This window comes from Phasianus colchicus, chromosome 2 (assembly GCF_987193195.1).
Source record: "Phasianus colchicus chromosome 2, bPhaCol1.hap1.1, whole genome shotgun sequence".
Lineage (NCBI taxonomy): Eukaryota > Metazoa > Chordata > Aves > Galliformes > Phasianidae > Phasianus > Phasianus colchicus.
This window is the reverse complement of record NC_143437.1, coordinates 89839013-89861951: the sequence shown is the minus strand read 5'-3', so window position 1 is coordinate 89861951 and position 22939 is coordinate 89839013. Positions and strand designations below refer to the sequence as shown.

At 32.0% G+C, this 22939-nt stretch overlaps 1 protein-coding gene across 1 annotated transcript in view; it reads right to left on the bottom strand.

Annotated features, from left to right (window-relative positions):
* Positions 1-22939, bottom strand: part of CSMD1 (CUB and Sushi multiple domains 1) — a 1018930-nt gene that overhangs the window by 88399 nt on the left and 907592 nt on the right. Inside the window, exons 39-42 of the mRNA XM_031611018.2 lie at positions 21626-21695; positions 19488-19604; positions 15259-15468; positions 6160-6348 (exon numbers count right to left, since the gene is read on the bottom strand). Of these exons, the coding sequence (XP_031466878.1) occupies positions 6160-6348; positions 15259-15468; positions 19488-19604; positions 21626-21695 (586 nt within the window). The remainder of the gene's footprint in view (positions 1-6159; positions 6349-15258; positions 15469-19487; positions 19605-21625; positions 21696-22939) is intronic.

The following is a 22939-nucleotide window of genomic DNA, read 5'->3' as shown; positions in this document are numbered from 1 at the left end:
AGTTTGCAAAGATAGAAAATATATAATAGCATTTTAGAATGATAGAATCATTAAGATTGCAAAAGACCTCCAAGATCATCAAGACCAGCTGTCCACCTACCACTATTATTGCCCACTAAATCAAGTCTTCAAGTACAACAGCTCCACATTTCTTGACCACCTCCAGAGACAATGACTCCACAACCTCCCCATGCAGACTGCTCCAATCCCTGACCTCTTTCTGAGAATATTTTTTTCCTAATATTCAATCTGAACCCCCGCTGGCACAATTTAGTCATTCCCTCTCATTCTGGGAAGTTGTTTCTCTAAATTTTGGCGCCCTGGTAACCACATCAGCTTTCTAGATACATAAAGTCTCTACCTGAGAGGGAGAGCTCAAGAAGGTGGGCTTGTTCTGCACCTCAGATCTGAATCCCAATGGCCAAAACCACCCTTGGACCTGGTTTCTGTCCCTCAGCTAGGAATCTGTGATTCCAGCATGTCCCTGGATCTGTGTACTGTTTTCTCACTGTACGGAGCAAGTGATTTTTCTCAAGCTTTTCTGGTGCCCTCCTGGAAATGTTGTGCTATATGTTCATTGGGATAGAGCTAAGAAAAAAAACTCTAGAGAAATTATGTCTTGGCACAGATTCATGGATTCACATCTCTCATGCCAATCACAGCATGCTATCTCAAGTTGCTACAAGGCTTTCCACTCCCTAATCACAAAAATAAGCATGAAAGATAACTTCAGTAACAAGATAGTCATTCAGACTGGGTTCAATTCTTTAAATACATAATTACATGCTCTCTTTTCCATCTCAGTTTGAGAAAATGACTGATTCAGGATGCAGGCATGGTACACGTATGGCCATTATATTGTACAGCAGAGACATTAATTGCAGTTGCGGAAATTCAGTCTATCTCTGAAATTTTTCTCTATAGTTCATAGAATGAACTATATGAACTTATGTTATTACTGTCAGGGTTCCTATGATTCTCCTTCAAACCCATTTCATTTCCTTTTCTCTTCTCAACATGGAGAAATACGAAAGGAAAAAGGGGAAAAGGAGAAGAAAAAAAAAAAAGGAAAGGAAGGAATTTTTTAATAAAAAGAAAAAAATATAAAGAAAAGGATAACGAAAAGGGAAAAGGAAAAATAAGAAAGGACTAAGAAATGCAGTCATGACACATTTCCTGTATCATTTACAGCAGTTATGATCTGTTATGATCATCTTTCTAGCTGACAGGTAGCCCTTTTTGGATAAATCCTCTTTATAGCCTCTGGTTATACAGGACAGCTGAAACAGAAGCTTTCACAAATTCACACCCCAATTCACCTTCTTTATCCATACAAATACTAGCTAGCAAATGCATTCAGCACATCTTCCCATCTTAGAACATATGCTTCTGAACTATAAACCAATAAAGGAAATCATGTAAGGATAAAGCAAGATTGTTTTTATCTCCAGTTCCTTGTTGCAAGCACAGGGTGAGTCAGCTTTACTGGTTATATGATGAAAATGGAATGAGCCAATTTTTCACTTTTCTGTCAACCCGTACTTTTTTGCCATGCTCAGATAGCCTCTTATAAGAAAGCTACTCTGTTCTATCCACAGTTCCTCTTATTTAAAGCTAAAAAAGCTTGAGAAGTACACTTAATATATAAAAAAACCCCACTACCTTATATTATTATAGTGACAAGTTGAAAATCCTTCTAGTTCTGGTTAAGATGCGGGATTTTTCTGATTGAAGTTTTATATTTAAATATATTCTATGGTCATTATATTTCTGATTGGTTTATTAATGTCCATGATTGAAGATATTTTAAAATTTTAAACGCAAAAGCCTTCAGGGTTCTCTTATACTGCACAAAGAAAACAGTTTAACTGTATCTCATTAAAAATAGACTAATTTCTCTTATATCATTGTTAGACAGATCAATAAAGTATCAAATGTGACACAGACAAACTTCAATAGAATAAGCAGTACACACAGATGTCGACTGTGTTCTCCAAAGATCCTTCAACATCACAGGAAACAGAAGATTAGACAGAAATAATGGACTATGTTTCATCTCAAACTCCTTAATACATATTCTATGTGTGTTCAGTACTCTTTTAGGAAGTGTTGCTCTAGGTATTAAAAATGGAGTAAGAAATAAAAAAAGATACAAGGCTGCTAAGCCTCTTAGTGCTGAATTTATATCACTACTGAGGAATGCCATGTAGTTATTTTAAGTCCTTTTAAGACTCCAAAGATGTCTTCATTTTGTATTAGACTTAGAAACAAAACAAACAAATAAACCAACAAGAAACAAAAAACCCAAAAAAACAAACACATAAAACAAAACAATAAAAATACACCACCAACAAAAAAGCAAACACATTTTTTACATTTTTTTACATTTTTAAAATTAGAATCATAATTTTCAGACAAGTCTCTATGCTTTAAATAATATTCTACTAGCAATGCTAACTGTTCTTTTTACCCTGGCACTGGAACATACATTAATAATATTTCATCATCATCCTTTACACTCCTATATTACTCTTTAGAAGATAATTTTACACATTTATCTTGAGGAAGAATATATATTATACTTTGCTATCAGTGTGTTTTTACCATGGATCATCTTTTTTTTTTTTTTTTTTTTTTTTTTTTTTAAGCACTGATCAAGTTGAATCACTAAACCAATCTCCTTTGAAGAAAAATAAGTTATTTGAACAGACTTCCCTCATCTTTGATTATTATTATTTTTTTTAGAATTAAAAAATAATATTTTTTTCTAAAAACAAAAGGAAAAATAATTTTTAAATTGCTATTTTTTAAATTAAAAAGTCACTTGGAGCTGCAGATCATATTGAATGAAATATACAACTGGAGTGCTCAGGACTATGCTTTAGCCTAAAGGAATCCTCTAAAATAAATACGGAAATTAGCTGTAGTAGTCAACAGAAATAGAATCTCTCAGAGCAACACGACAGATAACATAAAAAGAATGTTACACTTTTAGTTACAAAGTCTGGGAGATTACATTTCTACAATCTATATAAAAGATTTCCCATCTTTTATATAAATATGCCAGAAGAAAATTTTTAATCTTTCCCAGAAAAACTATATATATATATATATATATATATACACACACATATATATATCATTATGAGTTATAATCCACTACTATGACAAGGATGTAATGTATTTTCACACTGTAAATCTGTAAGGAAAGTATTTGCTCAAAGAAGTATATTTTCTCCTGCCTTTCCAATCTTTTTCCTTTGAGATGTGTGTTTTTCCCTGAAGGCAAATTAATATTGTGAAATTATTAGCATACTTCATTTGAAATTCATGTTCTTGAAAAATGCGCACACTTTCTTTTAGTAGTTCTTTTTAAGAAAACAGGAAAAAAGGGAAGACATCAGAATAGATTGACATTTGACAGTAGTAGTACTCATTGACTATATAGAAGTCACACATTCTCTCATACGCTAGAAACTTTCCAGCAACATTCAATATTGGAAAAACTGTCTATAAATGCAAAACAACATACATTTCTGGCAATAAAACTGCCCTTTACTATGAAAATAAAGCAAAATTTATTAATCCCATATATTCAGAAATGTACCACTTCCTAATTGAACTGTTGATGTCATGAGCATGGTCTTTCTCATCCCAATGCCAAATGCTCAACCCAGACATTTGTTTCCATTGTCTTTTCCAGGAAAAATACATTGATAGTTGTTCATTTCACTCATCTTTATGTAAACCTGTTTTCTAAGGCAACCTCTCATCGTGCAGCTATACTGCCACATGAGTTTATTTGATCCTTATGGACTTACCAAATGAGACAGGCATGAAACTCATATTCCAAAACATTTTTAAGTAAAAAAAACCAATTTCCTTCAGTATTTTCCAGGAGCAGAATGCATCTTTTATTTGGGATACTTAAGAAGCTAATCTAATTCATAAATTAACTCTGAGAGAAAAAAAAAAAATAATAATAAAAAAAAAATCTCTTTTTTAGGAAGAACCACAGTTATTCCTTTCCCTACATAGATTTGGGGCATAGGTCCTTTCAAAAAATGTTTATTCCTTATAATATGAGCGTTTTCCCAGAACTGGGAGATACATGAAAGTGAATGAATCTCCATTCCTGTGCTCTATTTTTGAACTAGTTTTCGACCTAAAATGTGTTATTCCACTTTTTATTATTATTATTCGTGTCAAAACTACTATCTGTAGTAGCACTGTGAATATTATATAGCAAATAATGTATAACTCTGAACAAATACATCTACTTCCTGTGAAGGAAAACAAACAAACAAACAAATAATGTTTACATATTGGAAAAACAAAACTATTAAAATGCATCAGACTACACAAAACTGTATGTTTTACAAACTCTTAGTACTTCTGAGCTATAACTTCATGTACCCTGTTAAATTCTTCTAACGGTGCTCACATTAAATAAATTGTACATGATACAGCAGGTGCTAAATGTGTGCTACTAGCTATCAGTTCTTCAAGTCCTACTGCCCAAATGATGATTATTTAAACTTATTTTACTTATTTTATAGAACTGCTTCCAAGTGCCTCTATCTTATACCTACACCTATTTCACAAAATCTTTAATTCACTATGACATAAAAAACAATTTTCCAGATCAGGTTTGAAAAGAAATTTCAAGGCAATTTCTCAACAGTTGAAGAATCAAAACAAATCTACATCCATGTCACTCATTATGTTAGCTCAGAGGAGCAATATTTAAAGCATATATCCTTCATTAGGACCTGAAATTACCTAATAGGTAAATCTTAGTCAAAAGATAGCTATAGTTGTTTTAAATAATTTTCTGTACCAAATCAGCAAAAAAGCACATGTTTATATTTTAACATGGTGTACATTTTTATGATTTTTTTTTTAATTTAAAACATTTTTTTTTAAATTAAAATATTTATAAGGAAATAGTGTTTCTGTTTCATTTGCATTTACTAGTTTTTGAGAAGTATATCAGTGCTAGAGGGTTTTTACACCATAACTAACATTAACACTTTTCTTATTTGACAGATTTACCTTCAATAATTTTATTACATTTTTCACTTTCAGGTTTTTGTGATAATCTCTTCTACTTTTTTCCAATAAGTTACATTTATGTCTTCTCCTGAAGTTTGTCAGACCATAATGTCTATGTGAGAATTGCATAAAAATACAGTTCAAACTAAAAAGAAACAGATTAATAATTCTTAGCTTACTAATTTTTGATAATATTATATAAATACTGTTTTAAAAATAAAATGGGGGATTTAAAATTGTCTTTATGTTTTAATATATATCACAAATGGACAAATTTTATGATCTGTGGAAACCTTCATCCTTAAAAATCATTTTTAAACCGTTTCTTTCTTTAAATCCTTTTTATTTCAAGAAATAAGCAATATTTTCAGCTTCCTCTACATATTTTGTTTATTAGATTTCTGAACAGTTTATGGTAGATTGCATGAAATATTACTGAATTAGAACTTAAATTTTATGGTTTGACTAACCTAAAATATATTGTATGTTCTGTGTACAGAAGTGTCTTTCCTATCTTGTAATACCCAATCATTATCAAACATTCACCCTTCAGTGGAAACCTGCAAAACCATTAATTTCCTGTTCTGATAGAAATCAATCATTTATTTTGATCTGATTTAATTCTTCCTAGCTGGTTGTTTAGCTACAACTACACTTCAATTCTACAAAATGATACTGTTTCTTCATAAAATCCTACGCTGAAGTCTTTAAATGAAAGGCTAGAAATTTTTGTTTCTGCACTTGTATCTTTTAGATTTTTATCTAAAACCTAAAGTCTAGGAAAAAGCATTACATTGGAAAATTTTATATGCTACACTGCACATTGTCCTACTCAAAACAAATGAACAAAATCACGCATGAAAAAAAAAAAAAAAGAAAGAAAAAAAATCATTTGTCATAATCAATAAAAAATTGAAAGACACTATTAAGAACTATAAATCACTGCTAAGGAACATGACTGACAAATATTATCTGGGCTTTAGCTTTTTATGTTACAGATTAGCATAACACTGCAGTTCTTCAGCAAAAGCTACATTACAAATAAGTAAACAAAAGTCTTTAAGTACTATCAGTTCTGAAGCAAGCAAACTACCAGAAAATTACCTTCACATCTGGGGAAACGATAGTTCCAATTTCTGTTGATCCCATGTTGGCATGTGAGAACAGGCTGCCCCCTCAAAACATATCCAGGATAGCATTCAAATGACACTGACTGACCTACACTGTAATCAGAGTTGACTATATATCCATTCAAAAAAGGAGGAGGATCTGGGCAGTTCTGTAACTCGTAAGCTGGAAGAGAAAAGTACTTTAATGCTTAGTCATCTCTCAAGAAGTAGCCATTAATATAAATTCCATAATGCAATTCATAACGGGTCAACACTGTAATGCCAAAATTTCGTACCAGAATGAATAACACACACATCAATAAGTAAAAAATCACCCATTTGAACCATTTAGATCTTGATGAAGGAATCAAAGAATGAGCTTGAGACAAAGCAAAGGAAAAGTCAAAATCTGGAATAGAATGAATGACTATTTTAGAACAAAACAGAAAAAATTAAGTTGAAAGAGATCTTCAAAGATCATAAAATCCAACTGCCTAAGCATAATGTCACATTTGTTTTGGACTTTCTCTATTGTCAGTAGAGAGAAACAGAACATGAGAACTACTTGTGCCTTTTAGGAGTAATGGTAGAAAGGAATGGAAGAGAATAGCATAGAATAAAATAGCATAGCATAAAATAGCATAGCATAGAATAGAATGAGAAAAGTTCAGTTGAAAAGGACAGTCAAAAATCACCTAGTCCAATAAATTTCTAGGTTCAGATCTGGTGCACATGTTCTGGGAAATAATAGTTTTATAATACAATATCCAAGACACATGGAATTCATTCATTTAATAAATAGGATGGTTATAGAGTACGTCACTGTGACACAATTTTATGAGCAGATCAAACATTTTCTTAAACTTGATTTGTCCTCCATTAAAATTTGTGAAGTCTAAAATCAAAACAATTTTTTTTCTAGGTGCAATCACATTGCATTCCAAAGCTTCACACAATGAAACTAATAATAAATTTGACCAAAATCAATAAGTGGTCACATTTGCAGTACTACTGTTCAGATTAAAATTCATCACATAAATTTTCAGTTATTTTTTCTTTTCTGATAAATGAAAATACAATTCATTCCAATTAAGACACCATAGAGTTATAGTATTATATCTATTGGTAAGAAATGGTAATATGATTTAGGAAAATTAATATTTTCATGATGTCTAAAATTAAATTATTTTTATAAAAATGTGCCTATCTACAGAACAGTTCACAGTGAATTTTCCTTTTTTGTTTTAATTAATATCTAATTATACAACTCATATATGCATAGCAGCATAAGAACTTGAGACAATTTTTTTTCATAGAATATTAATTTTCTGTTATATGTGTCATATAGTCAGAATGAATGCAACTGTAGTATAATAATTTTTTTTTTTTTTTTTTTCAACAATATGAACAATGCGTGGCAACCCAGACTAGAAAAACTGAGCATTACAACGATGGATTATACTTTATTTGACTGGCAAAATCACAGTTTGTACATCAGTTAAATTGTAAATGAGTTCAACAATAAATCAGTATACAATCATAGCAATTGTTGAAATAGAAATATTTCACACATAAACAGTACAGTAACTATTCTAATTACATGTAACATCATTCATTCATTTAAATGTTATGAAATGTAGCATTTTCACAAGTCATGAACTTTTTTGTATGTATTATGTTATTCAAAAATTATCATCTGACCAAAGAAAGGTAGACAGAGAACTAATGGAAGAGTACCAAGTCAGTGAAAATCAGCAAGATCCCGAAAATCAACAAAAATATATCAAGGAAAATGCTCCTTCTAGAGATATCTCCAAGTTAATGATTCATATACAACGTTGGAGTTTATGTTTTCAAAGGCCTCAAATATTTATATTTAATTAATACAAAATAGTATGATGAACATTCATAGAGAGCCTTTATTAATAACAGTCACTGAGATACAAAGACAATGTGAAAGTACATTTTTGCATATTGGAGGTATATTCCTTAAAATATTTAAATAATGAGTACTTCTACAGGAACCAAAAAAAAGATGAGTTTTGTGAAAATTGTACACAGAATCATTCATAGATAAGCAATTTCACATAGATAGGATAAGCAAGTAACTGTCTGTTAGGTACCTAATATTGAGAAAATGAATACTGTGCATTCAATTTACAGTTATGAAATACTGCTGTCAGAAGACAGGAAAGTTCAAACGCACCATAATTGAAGTTATTCTAAAAACATACAGCTAATATAAACATATGTGTTTAAGTCCATGCTTGTCCATGTACATTTAGTACAGTAAGAGAGATGAAGATCATACATTTAAAGTATTTTGTTATTTTTTTCAAAGCTAATTATGCTAAATATAAGAATATATTTAGCTAAAACTAAATATAACAATATAAATCTTCAATATAAGAATATTTACTTACTACTATCACTTAGATTATTTAAACAATCCATTTCAGTGTAATGAAACAAAACATTATGTGTGTTGTGGTTAAGTGCCTACTTAAAGTAAAACTTGTACTTAATTGCTTCGCTGAAGTATAGGTACTGTCATGTTGCAAGTTGCAGAACTATCCCAAAATCATCAAAAAAATAAGATCAAATGCCATCAAATAACAAAAAACAGGGTGTTTGTTTGTTTGTTTGTTTTTATAATTAAAGCCTAACAATCAGAATTAATTGCTACTGAAAAGAAGATGCAAAAAATCTGGTTTGCATCTTCTGCAAAAATTATGGTTCATTAAAATCTTGTGTTAAATCTCATTAACTTTTAATCATTATTACTCTTGCTATCATTATTCAGATAGCACTATTAAAGCTAATATCATGAACAACATTATGACTACATTATCAACATCTTTCAACAAAACAGAAGACTAGAAAGATTATTTAAAATAAAAGAACTTGCTAAGATTAAATTATAAAAGTATGTAAAAATCTATTTTGAAAATAAAATAAATAAATAAAAAAACAATAAAAGAATACTCTAGCTTTTAAGAAAGGTAAAAAGGAAAATGTGAGCAACTACACACCAGTGAGTCTCACCTATGTGACTGGGAAGATCATGAAACAGATCTTCCTGGAAGCTATGGTGAGGTACATGCAAGATGAGGACATGATCTGAGCCAGCCAGGAGAGTTTCACCAAGGGCAGACTGACCAATTAATTGGCCTTCTATGATGGAGTGTGGCTTTGGTAGACAAAGTAAGAGTAACTGATGTCATTGACCCAGGCTTCTGCAAGGCCTTACATACAGTTCCGCAATTTTATAAAATTATATATATATATTTACAGCAGAAAAAAAACAAACAGCAACCTCTTAAGTTTGAAAGGAATCCTAATATAAAGTAAATCTGTGAGAAAGATTGAATTCCAGCCATGTAGATTGTCAAATATTTGAATTTTAAAATGATCTCTTGTATTGACATTTTGCATTTCTTTGTGCAATATATTTTGCACTGGTGAAAAAAGAATATAAATCACTCAAGGAATATAATTGATTCTCTGCTATCTTACTTTTATGATTTAAATGTATTTTCTGTTACACTAGTATCAGGCTGACTTACTTTGCAAATACTACAAAAATCTATTACACTTCAATGTGGAAATAATTATTTTATAGAAAAATTGCATTAGCAGACAACTGAGAACACAAACACTCAAATGTTAAGAAAGCTCACAGTTAGTACTACTTAACATTATTTTTGGAGATGGAATGTACCAGCAATAAAATCATAAAGCATGTATTAACTTTGTCATGAGTTATAAAATAATTTTCTATGAGCTGTCATAAGATTTTGTTGACTTCCATTAGTATTTCTTCCTTAGGACAACTTCTGAAATCATATTTAGAAAAAAAAGCAGTTTTCCAGCAGATCCCTTTTTCCTTCTGTCTCCAAAACTCCATCATGATTATCCTTTTGCTAGACAGGGTTTGTAAGATTTAATACGTTTAAATCATGTTGTATATGTACATTAATTTGCTTGTGCTGTATTTCTTGGAACACACTGCTCTCCAAATGTAACAAGGTGAGAGATTCTCACCTCATACTCAGCTTTACAGTATACTGAAATTCAGTATAGAATGAATTCCAGTCATAGGAGCTATGATTCACTCAGTAAAGATTATCTAAATAAAATATTTACCTGTTTCCAATAAAGAAGTGTTAGTCCAAAATAGAAAGTTATGTTGAAAAAGTTCTGTTTCAGAGGTATTAAAAGGCTGGAATAACAAACTGTAGCCAGGGGTTAAAAGACACAATCTTTCAACCATTAGACAAACAGTATTATTCTGTGTCCTAAATTCTGTAGTTAATTTTTCAGAGGCCATATCATTTATTTCTCCTGACCTAGCAAATATCATGAGTCACTCCAGCTATATGCAGATTATCTATCCTGAGCCTGTCATTCATCAACTTGACTTGCAATTCAACTGACTTCTATGACACAGCCTTCTGTGTGAGATCTTCCCCTGCATGCATAGGCTATTTGCACCTCAGATACTGAGATTCAGCGGTCATTTAATAAGTCAAATATTCCAATAAAACATTCTTCTAAACACCTCTGGTTGCTTTTTCTCTTTGCTGCTTTTCACAGGTGGCAAAACCACACTAAGGATAAATAAAAGCCACAATTTTTCTTATAGATAATATATTGGGACTTCAGAAATAGACTAGAAGCAATCTGAAACAAATGTGTAACTATGTCAAGTCCTCAGATTCATCTATTTTGCTCTACAAGTTTATTACTATTGAAATGATAAACAAGGAGAAAAGCAGGACTTTCTAAATATTTGGTATAAATTCTAATTCTTTGTCAAATTCAGTATAAATTTGTCCTGTTTAATCCTTTGTCAAAATTGGTGTGTGAATGCTACATCTGTTTGCAATATCATTTACAATCCAATTTTATGTGCAATCTTTATTTAGTTCGGAAAACCATTTGTTCCTTGTTATTTAAGGACTAAATGCTAGATCTTATTTTAGGAGCCTTAAGGAATTAAATACTTTTGAAATTTGCTTCTTGGAAATCATATCAAGTATCAAAAGGCTATTCTGTTTAATTTACCTGGCAACGATCTATGGAGGAAAACTTATTTTACTATGATATTGGAATGCAAGATAACACAATATAATACAATCTAATTGAAATTGAGACTAATAAATCAAATAAGATAGGAGAGAGAGAGTTCCTGAGACTGAGTCAAACCTGAAAAGCTTCGAATGGCTAGGAAAGCACCCTCCAGCACCTACTGCAAGGCAGTAAGAGACTGCTCCATGTAGAAGGGCTAGATTCCTTGACTTCCGTAATGTACAGGGAACATACACCTGGGATTTGAGCATTAACACTTTAACTCCCAGTGCACTACATGATGTTATGATGCGGAATACTGAAAACCAAAGAACGTAAAACCGTGACAACATTGATTAAGCACTATCTGGATTACCTGACCTTATTTCCAGCACTTCCAAGCCCTAAAACATAACAAATACTCTTTCCATCAAGAGTAAAACATCATAGGCTATATGCCATGTATGTATCCAATAGTGCAAGATCTCAGAGTTCAGAAATAGGAAGGACATAGGGAAGGACAAGGAAAGAAAGATATTTTGGAGCAGTAAAGACCTAGTTTTTGAAGTCTAGTTGCAGCAACCACAGACTGAGCAAAAGGGAGAGAAATCCAGCAGTCTAATTGCAAAAGAAGTGGGAAAATTCAGAGGCAAATAGGAAGATAACTAAATAGAAAGGTGTGTGATTGGAATGGAAAAATCAAATACTAAAAGTAACCTGCACTTTGTGTGAAGAAAATTTAAGCAGCCATTATACACTTGGCATGAAAAAAAGAAATAAAGGCAGTCATTAAAATTGCCCAATTGTAAACCACTGGGATTTGCTGTCAGAGAACACGAGAGGAAGGGTGAATACTCTAAATCACAAAACTTCAAGAACATCTTATTCTTAGATTATGAATATCTTCAATCAAAAGTACATGTTCTACATGGTGACAGTCAAGTTATTTGTGTTTTATATGAACTATAAAATATGGTAATTTTTTGAAGAATTACAAAAGGAGAAATGGTAGTGACAGAGAAATGAAAGCGCAACAACTAGTTCACAGCAGTGAACTAGTGTTATCTAAAGAAAAACAAACACATTCAAGAGATTTCATTTTGAAAGAGCAGAAGAAAAAATCCTGCTTATAGAATGCAGAAAAAGAAGTAATGGAAGTGGCAGGATATGTAGAGTGAGTTTATTTCATAGATCCTAATCACTTAGAAATAGAATGCACCACTGTTAGCAACAATTGTCACTAGAAAAAGAATCAATAAGTACCTTGTTAAATAATTCAATATTCATTCTAGAATATTTTATAGGGGAGTATTTTGTTGCATATATTCTTTTTTTCAAGTTTTATATTAAGTATGTTTTTCTTAATCCATAGACTAAAACAGTGCATTCTCAAAAAAGCATTCAGGAATGAATCACCACAGGCTTTTAAAAGTGAAGCGTATTACATATTACTGAACTGAATGATTGGATTGTCTGTACTGCAGAAATTGTTTAGTTTCTCACTCATGAGGATGCATTCAGTAATATAAATCCATCTAGAAATTGGCATTTTAAGAAACAAAGTATTGAATAGTGATTGTATTTTATATTTGGAATTCAAATGATTCAAATGTCAGTTAATTTAACTGTATCTCTTTCCTGGCTCTAAATTTTTGATCCTCTATAGACTATCAGGATAATTGCTTAAGTGAGTAAATTCTTATCAAATTATTATTACTTTTTAGAGCTTTATGATTTTTTTCTATATTTGTCATATAATTCTGACATTACAAAATACACAAGCTTCCAAATTTTTATGATTTTTTTTTTTATGGTTTTCCTTTATGTCAGAAATATTACAACAGAATTTTCTCCTTCACTTAAGAAGTATTTCATGTTATGTTTATCTAATTAAATTTTTAATATTTCATAAAGCAATGTTCACGTTCTACATGCATCCCTGTTTCTCTATTTAAATGAGGACAAGTTTTCAATGTATCAGTGAGTCAATCATGATAACATTTCTGCATTAGCTGGTAAGTTGCAAATGTGAGAAACAGAAAGAAAGCAATGCCTCTAAAAAGGAGGTGACATTAACATGATAGGGTTGAAGTAAAGCAAAAAAACACAAACATATTTCTCATATTGTCATTTACCTCTGACCACATAAAGTAATGTTTTTGGACACAGTGGAGAAGGGGAGAACAGAAGAAATGAATAATTCTGACCTCAATTCAACAGCCTTTTAAAAATATGCAATAAAGTTAATTCATTAATATAATAAATGGATTTCTAAATTACGACGGGTCTCTTATACAAAATTGGTTGTACATCTGTGAGAGCATATTTCAGAAAAACAAACAAACAAACAATCAAAACCCACAAACGACTGAAAAGCAGCTGTAAGAAAATAGGAAAGAAAAAAAAAAAACCCTACAGACATCAAGAATGGGGGGAACTTGCCCCAGGCACTGGAGCAAAGATTCCCCTTTATTCACTGGACAAAACAGCAGTGAGGCAGGTGAATGTAACCTGAAGGAAAATGCAGCCTGTGGAGAGCCTCAAAGGAGAAGGTTCCTGGTCAGAACTGCAGCCCATGGGACACCCATGCAGACCATTCTTGAAGGATGTACCCCATTGTACAGACCTATGTTGCAGCACTACTGAAGAAACTGCAGTCTGTTGGAAGCCCACACTGGATCATTTCATGAAGAACTTCATGAGGGAACTTGTGATGGAATGGGTGAAAAAGCACAAGGAGGAAGGAGAAGCTGATGATGAAGTGTTATTGACTGACCAAGTCCCTTATTCCCCTGTACGACATGGGGAGCAGAGGTAGAATAAGGGGAATGGGAATTGGGTGTTTTTCATTTACCTTTCATTATCACTGCTCTATACTGTTATTAAGTGGAAATAAATTAATTACATCTTCCCCAAACTCAGTCTGTTTGGTAACATTATGGGCACAGTGAGTGATCTCCCTGTCTTTATCTCTACCCATGAGCTGTTTGATTGTAATTTCTCCTCCTGTCCAGTTGAGGAACAGGCATAAGAGAGAACTGTTTGGTGGTCATCTGACTTCTAGCCACGATTAACCCCCCCCCAGTGTCATCATGTAGTTTGATCTGGACAAGATCATTTCTACAATCATCAACAAACTTCAGTGTCCTTGCTTAAATCACTGAACATCATGCACAATAAGTCCATTTTCTTCAAGATACACAAGAAGACATAAAGATACAAAAGATATTTTGACTAAAAAGCACACACATTATTTTCTTGTCCCCTTGCTCAAAGTGTCATGAAGTAGTGACCACAAGAATATGAATGCATGCTTTCTGTGGAAGGGGATAGAAAACTTAGCTGAGCAAAAATGGAAATTTTCCTCCAAATCTGGAAGTATTACACAAACAGTTTAAAATCATGAAATTTTAACATCCTTGATGGAGGGGGGGGGGGAAAAAAAAAAAAAAAAAAAAAAAGCCATACAGACGAATAGAAAAACCAACAGAAGAAGACAACAAAAGTGTCACATGTTCAAATACTGAATATACCATTTGAGAAAATAGATACAGAACAGTTTTCATTTTTTTGTTATTTTTCTATATCTATACTGCAAAAATACAATTTCGTCAAAATTTTTAAAACAATTCATACTTTACTTCAAAATCCTCATTCATTATGTCAAGAATAGTAAGGATACATAAACTGGAAAAAAAAGACAGCAAATCATCTGGTATTATGCCAAAATAGCATTGCCTAGTAACAGTATACTAAAACAGGATGGTGGAGGGTATTATCTACGTGGCTTTAGTGAAGCCATGACCTTGGCTTCAGGCTTTTACATCAATAAAAACAAGATTTCAATTCAATTGTGAAAGAGCTTAACCTATGGATGAGACAAAATATAAATTTAGTTTCTTTAATCTATGCATTTTAAAGTGTTACAAAATACAAATAAATCATATAAGTAAATTAAAAAATATCTTGTGAAGTTTTGGTTTTCTTTTTTACCATAAATTCCACTGTGATATTTCCAGCTCACCTTGGTATGTCAACTTAAATCCTTGCCTGTTTTCTGAGTGATCACTGTAAAAATGGACAAGTGTTTCATGAGTAGTACTTAGTAAAGGTGATGGGAGTTCCATTCCACTAAATTGGCCAATCATAGAGCTGGTGTGGTAAGGCCCATTCTGAATTTCAAGAAAATCATGATTTGCTTCAGTAGAAAAATTTAGAAATTGAATATGTGCACCTGTAGCAAAAAGAACAGAAATAAAGGAAAAAAGAGGGAAAGAGGAAAAGTGAGAAAAAAAGAAAGACAGAGACAAGGAAGGAAGGAAGGAAGGAAAGAAAAAAATGTTTATTTCTACATCATTTAAATACACACACAAAAAAAGTCATAAGAACTCTTATTAGCAGTATGTTTATATTTCAGTCAGTACTCAAAGTAAGATATTTAAATTTATGACAAGCAGTTGTTTTGCATGCGTGCAAGCTTCTATTTTTTTTTTTTGTTTGTTTCTTTGTTTCTATCATGTCATAAACTTCTAAATAATAATTGCACATTAAAGAACCAATGAAAGGAAACCACAAAGTCAGCAACTTGGTATTTGTCAAGTTCCTAAACCAGGCTATGGAAGCACTCAAGAAAGGAACATATCATAAATCCTGCTGTTCCACAAAATGCTAAGTTACTGCTGAAATAGCATTTTTCTACAGCAGGACAGGCTTCTGTAGAGCCTGGAGTGGAATAAAACAAAATTACTGAATTAAAGAGATGTGAAATACTAAATGCCTTAAGTTTCTCCTTGACTCTCTTATTCTTCATTTCAGAATATCAGGTAGATTAATCATAAGGGTAATTAATTCATTACTTTTTGTTCTATAATTCCTTTCTTTTCCTCAGAGATTTGATATCTAATCATTTACACAAAAAGGATATATATATATATATTTACAGAAGAGAAAATAAATAAATCATTATAAATCATTACATAAACCGTTAGGCTGTTCATATGTACAGGATATTTAGCACTAGTATCTTTTTTGCAGTGCAAGAGATATCAGAATATGTCAGTTCCTGAATAGCAAATTTTTTTCTAAGTCTATCAGTAGACAGACCCATACAGATCACATCAAAGTCTCAGTATCAGACATCTCCTGTATGGTGTCTGATATGGTTAGTTTAACTTGAATGAAGTCACCTATTTTACAATGCTTTTGGGATTTAAGATGAGGTAGAACATCAAGCTGCTTGGAGACATCTTGTCATCAGCATCAGCTTTTAATGATTCAAAGCAGTGATTTGATAATAACAGCATGGGACTTCTAAAGAGATTTGACAGATCCTTGATATCATATTTTTTCTTTAAGTGACAAGCAGCTGATTCTACTTCCTACATATTTAGGAAATAGGTACAAGCTTTCCAATACCTGCAGGGGGCCTACAGGAAAGATGGGGAGAGACTTTTTATAAGAGCATGAAGGGACAGGATGAGAGGAAATGACTATAAAAAGGAAGACAGTATTTAGACTAGATATCAGGAAGAAATTCGTTACTGAGAGGACAATGAGACACTGGAACAGGTTGCCCAAAGTGGTTGTGGATGCCCCCTCCTTCAGGTAAAATTAAAAAGTAGGTTTAAAGGTAACTTTTTAAAATTTAAGCTAACAGAAACATTGCACAAACAAAAACATACTTTACTTTTAAAGGTTTTTTAATTATGTTAGTTCCAACATATGTTGGAGGACACACTGTATTTATCACTGAAACCTTAATTCTACTGTTGTATATGGCTTACTGTTAGCATTTTTTAAAATAAAATAAAGTGTTTTTTACACAAAATCATTGCTTACATAAAATTATACACAATACAGCTAAAGAAAATTAATTATTATCCAGTAAGAATACAATTGTACTAGTTCCTACTCTAATCTCAATGGGATTTCCTGGCTTGCTTGAATAGACGAGAATTATCTGTGCTATTTTTTAATAAATAATAAGTGTTAACTGGAAGATACCTGAAATCATTGAAAAATCACAACTCCCTTGAAAAGATGTACTTTCAACCTATTACAAATGTTTGCATTCTTTTTGACTTTCAGTATATTTTCACATAATGAAGAGAGAAGTATACTTTGAGAGATTTTCAGCTCCTGCAATCTTATTGTTAGACTTTGTTTAAGCACACCAGTACTAAGTCAACAAAACACAGGCTTCATCTAGTTACAAAGTTTGAATAAATATCAGAAAAATTGATGGAAGTAAAGGAATATTTACTATGAGATGAAGTCACCATGAGGTTAATTATTTCAGCAGAGTTTGAACAAGTCAGTACACAGTCATGCAAGTCCTCTTGCTCACTTTTTGTGCACAATGCCAGTCAATTCGATATCTTATTAAAATAATTGAAAACAGATATTGGAACTTTATTAAATTTTGAAAGACTTTCCTGTTTTTTGTGATTTATTTTGATATGAAGGATGAATGTAGACAAACAGTCCTAATAGACAAACTTATACTCAAAATATTGTCCAAGATTTTTGCAGTGGAAGGTATTTATCTGTGAAACATCATATCAATCACATTGACTAACCCTAGTGTAAAGACATTATCTGTGGATTATTTAGGCACTTCGGGAAGAAAAAAATCTCTGCAGCAACTTCATAGTAAAAAATGTGTTTTTCCAGTGTTTTTGAAAGCAATTATAGACCAATTGCAAAACTATCTTTTACCTGTTAAATCCACTGGCAAACAAAATCATTCTTTATAGTTTTAGGTTTACTGCTACTTACAAATTTCTGAGAAGTGAGAGGGATAATAATAGAATGCAAGAAACTTTTGTGCAATCATTCCATGAAATTTTGTCCATATTTTCTGCAAGTGTAGTTTTAGAATATAAAAATCAGCCCAAGGCTATCTGCAATTCTGATAGATAAGTTTTACCAAGTGCACACTGAAAAATGAGAGGCATCTGCTTAAAGATTTCTGTTGAATTATCTTTAATCATTACTTTTTCCTCTATCTTGCTGTAGCTCCAGATATACATGACTTTGTAGCCCAGAATATCTTTTTGTGCAAAACCTTAAAAGGTTGTCTGACTTAAAATCAATAATAGCACATGTCCAAATTCAGTAGTTTTGTACATAATTCAAGTATCTATAGGGTTGCAAATCACTGAACACACTCTTTCATACTCTTTCATACTTTAAGTCTTTCTCCTAATTTGTCCTTCTCACATTTACATTGACTCCTATCAAACATTTCTTGTAAGTAAGCACAAAGTATTGAACAGCAATTTCTAACAAAGTTTCTGACTAAAATCTTAAAAGGTGGTAGGCAGTAACATTTTCACACTGTTTTTTTCTCTAAATTTGTAATTGTCTAGCTAGTTTTGGCAGCTATACTATCCTATTAGGGGATTAGACCTAAAACAATTTATATCATGCAATGACCTGTCCCTATTTTTTTTTTTCAGACATGACAGTCAACTTCAAAATTCTCAGTAATGTTACAGTATGTCTACAAGTTAACTTAGCATAACATACTCGATGTAAGTAGTAGATCTTACTACATAAATACCAGTCACAAAACAAATGGAAAGCAAACAAACTCATTTGCAGAGACAGGTAGTGAATTTCATATAAGCTTTTAAAGATTTTCCAATTTGAGAATTAGCTTTGAATTCACACTACAGGGGATAATGTTTCATAGCAAGAAAACTTATGCAGCTTTTATTTCTGATAATAAAAGAATGTTTTATACTTGAAGTTATAGATCACTTGTGATCCATGATTATCTTCTCAACACAATTATTATTTCTTTTTGAAGATATTTTTGACAATGGTTATAATGCAACCATTTTTTTCTGTTTGGCCACTGTTATCTGGGAGTTGGACTATAGTTTTAGAATGTTTTAACCAGTGCTAGAAACAAAGTTTTATCAATTTTCGTATAATCAATAGTGTTAAAAGATCACGTGAAGAACTATGAATGGATATTAAACAGAATACCTCAATTCAAATTAGAAGTTAAATTATCTGTTTCATCTAAGATATATCTGTGCAGCAGATTTCATTTGCTTTGAAATCAGGTTCTGAGACACATTGAGTTTTACAAATAGCAAGTGTCTTTGCTAGACACACACTCCTAAACTGCAAAACATTTCTGCAAAACTCAGCTGGATATTATCTGTGTCATACTATACATTTTTATTTATAATAATCAGATTTACACATATGCATCTACTTTCCAGATGTAAGTTTGCTTACCATATCCAATAGGCAATAAAATTTTCCATGTACAATCCAAGTTACTAGGGTAATTTCCAGGAAAACCTGGGCTTAGGATCACACCACCCATGTTTGTCAGAGTTCCACCACATTTAGCTATTAAAATAAAAAGAAAGTCACCATTCACTTTGGTAATACTGATTCTTAATATCTGGAATACGATTATTTCAAAAAACAATTTTATATTTTACCCTTGTGATCCGCATGCAGCAAAATTTATCAAGTCTCATGAAAGAGGAAAAAAAAAAAAAAAAAAGAATAAAGAATTCAAGTTAGAGTAAAATGCTTAATTCATGCAATATATTAACTTTGATTTTACTGTAACTCTATAGTTTCATCTATAGAATGGAAAACCCATTTTCTCAGGCTGACAGTTGTAATAAAAAATGTCTGATGCTATGTTGAAATGGACTTCGTATTTGGAGGAACAGATCTGCAATTAGACTTAGAGGAATTATGATCAGAATCCATGATGCAGATCTATGCCTTGAGTGAAAAAAAAAAATAATAATAATAATAAAAAAATTAAAAAACAACAAAGCAAGCAATCAAGTTCTCCAGTTCAGAAAGGATGGTCTAACTACATAAAAAGTTTGCCTTGTTTAGTGTCTGTGTATTTTTTCTTTAACAAGTTCATGTGCATAGAGAGGGAAAAGACATTTGCCTCATTTAGGATGAGCATAAGAAATCTAAATAAAATCTTGTAATTTATTCTGATTATTTGAGGAAATTCAACACTACTCAAGCCTATTAGCCTTCCTGTCAGCTATTACAATGATGTACCATCAGGTAACACAATGGTGATACTGTGAATTGTGATAACTGTACTCAAAATCTGAGAATGATCAACCACATAGACCAAATAAGAAATTGAATTTAAATTGGAAAAGCTCCATCAAAAAACTAAAAAATCAGTCTCAGATATCTCAAATCTCTCTCTTCCTCTGTGATGTAAAACACAGCATTGAGTGAAAAACAAAACAAAACAATTTTCTCTTTCATTTCTAGAAAAAAAAAAAAAAAAAGAATAAGGGTTGATGGGTTTGTTCTAAGGGTTTATCTGTTTCTGTGGAACCATTTACACTTCCAAGAAAGTACAATTCCATGAACTATTTGAAAATAGGAATTATATTTAATCTTCATTAAAATGAAGATTCTCACACACACACAAAAACATACAAAGCCAACCTACTGAAGAAAATGTCTTTTCCTTCAACTCGTTTGAAGGAACTGACCTGCTTTCATGTTAACTGAAAGTAACTGCTTCTGCAGAAGTTGAAAACTCAATTACTATGTAGGTAGATTCAACTATGACAAGGAATCTTTAAAACTATTTCACAGTGATATTGTTGGATATCACACCCATCTTTTAAGTGATGTTAAAAAGAACAGCCTTTGCTAACTGAATGTTAAAGTTAAAAGCATTCATGATGAGTGTATTTCAAGGCTGAAGTGACAGAACATGATGATGGAACTATGCTTCCCTTCCCTTAATTTCTGCTTTTTTTCTAGAAATGAGCATTCCAACAGACATTAGAATCTTGACTCTCTCTTAAATTTTGCTTAATGAAGAACCAATCAATAGAACAACATTACAAAGGGAAAACACAGATCTGCTGAATAAGATCTTTGTGTGCTTAAAGGGGAATTTTTTGGTTTTTTCTTAATTTCAGCATCTTATAGCGACTTTCTCAGATGACAAGAGCCAGACTCTTTTTCACCCCTACAACTCTTTGTCATTTCACTATCTCTGATGGCTTGGCTTCTGAACTGCTCTCTGCTGCAGGCAAACTGCCTGCTTCTTTGAGAATTCTCCTAGGCTTCTCCTGACCAGCCTTATGATTCAGAAGGTTCTTCCAGTCTCAGTGCACTGCAAAGAGCAGATGCTGCCTTCTCCTTTCTGAGGATTCAGCCCCATTCAAAGTAGAATATTCATGTCAAACAGTCGATATCTATGTTTCCTTTACCTATTTTCACAATTATTTTTTAAACTATATATACATTAAATATAATTATGTGAAGAAACAATAACAGAAACAAAAAACAAACAAACAAACAAAACCACAGAAGTATTTTCAGATGTTCAGAACACACAGAAAACAAGTATGTAGCCATACCAATGCAGAGAGGAGATGGATAGTTCCAGCGTCGAACTGTTCCTGGCATACAAGAGATATGAGAACGGCCCTGTTTGGAAAAGGAAAAATACTCATAACGGAACCTTACAGCAAAGAGTTCTACAGAGGACTTCCTTATCCTACCTCCCTCTTTTCATGTATCACCCAACTGTAATATAATCACTTGCTTGTAAACTATTTTCAAATACATGAGATTTCATCTTTTTCTACTGAATAAATGTTGTAAAACACTCATCATTTCAACAACTTGAAAATCTCTTCAAATTTTCAGGCTAAATATAAGACTCATTACAAGACAGAACCACCTAACTATGTGCATTCACATGGACAAATAAGTTTGCTCCCCATTTAACTCCAAGGTCCTGGTTCACAGTGTAAGCATAATAGTTTACTTTCAGCCTGAAATCTGAAGTACAGAGAGAAATTTGTTCCACATCTGCTGCTACAGATGGTATGGATGTGGATTATGCCAAAACAGTCATCCACAATTACCAGTAGGGCTTGAACTCTCACATGCCCTCGCAATATGACACACTGCATACATGCAGTATCTTGGCAGAGAGCTACAGAAGTACAAATGCCTTTTTATTTAGCTGTCATTTTTAATTTATCCTGCCTATCTTTAAGAAATATCACATGTACCAAACAGAATCACATGGTAGCTAGTAGTGAGAAAACGACATGGCTCTAATGTGCAAAATTTATTCCTATGTATGCTAGGATGGCTGCCCTGAAATGACTACATAATGCTTGCATACTCCCAGTTTTACTTGCACCAGCAACAGTTCAAGCTGAAAATTTAAGAGTAGCACAAGCAAAGTCTTTTTTTTTTTTTTTTTTTTTTTTGTCAGCACAGTCCTCTGTAGAACTCAGTTTATGCTATCTGCTGTTGGAATACAAAAGCTGAATAAATTGGCAGGAATGAAAGACTGATGTAATGACTGAGACATGGGACTGAGAGCTAGGTTCAGTTCTGGTGTTATTCATTTTGATATGTGAATTTGGGGAAGTTACATCTTTCTCTTTTTTCCTATTTAGTAAGGTAGCATATTTCAGCAATTTAATATTAAATTTTATTTGAATATTATTTGTTATTACTTGTCCAAAGCAATTTCTCAAATATATATATATATATATATATGATTAAAGTAGAATGAGTAAACTGGTAAAAGAAAATTCATTTATTGAAATTGCTTTCATTTGGAATGTTTACTATAAAGTAGGTATGAATAAGGTTTATACAGAGTTGTATTAAATTATATGGATAAAAAATATCTGAATTAAAATTTAGTT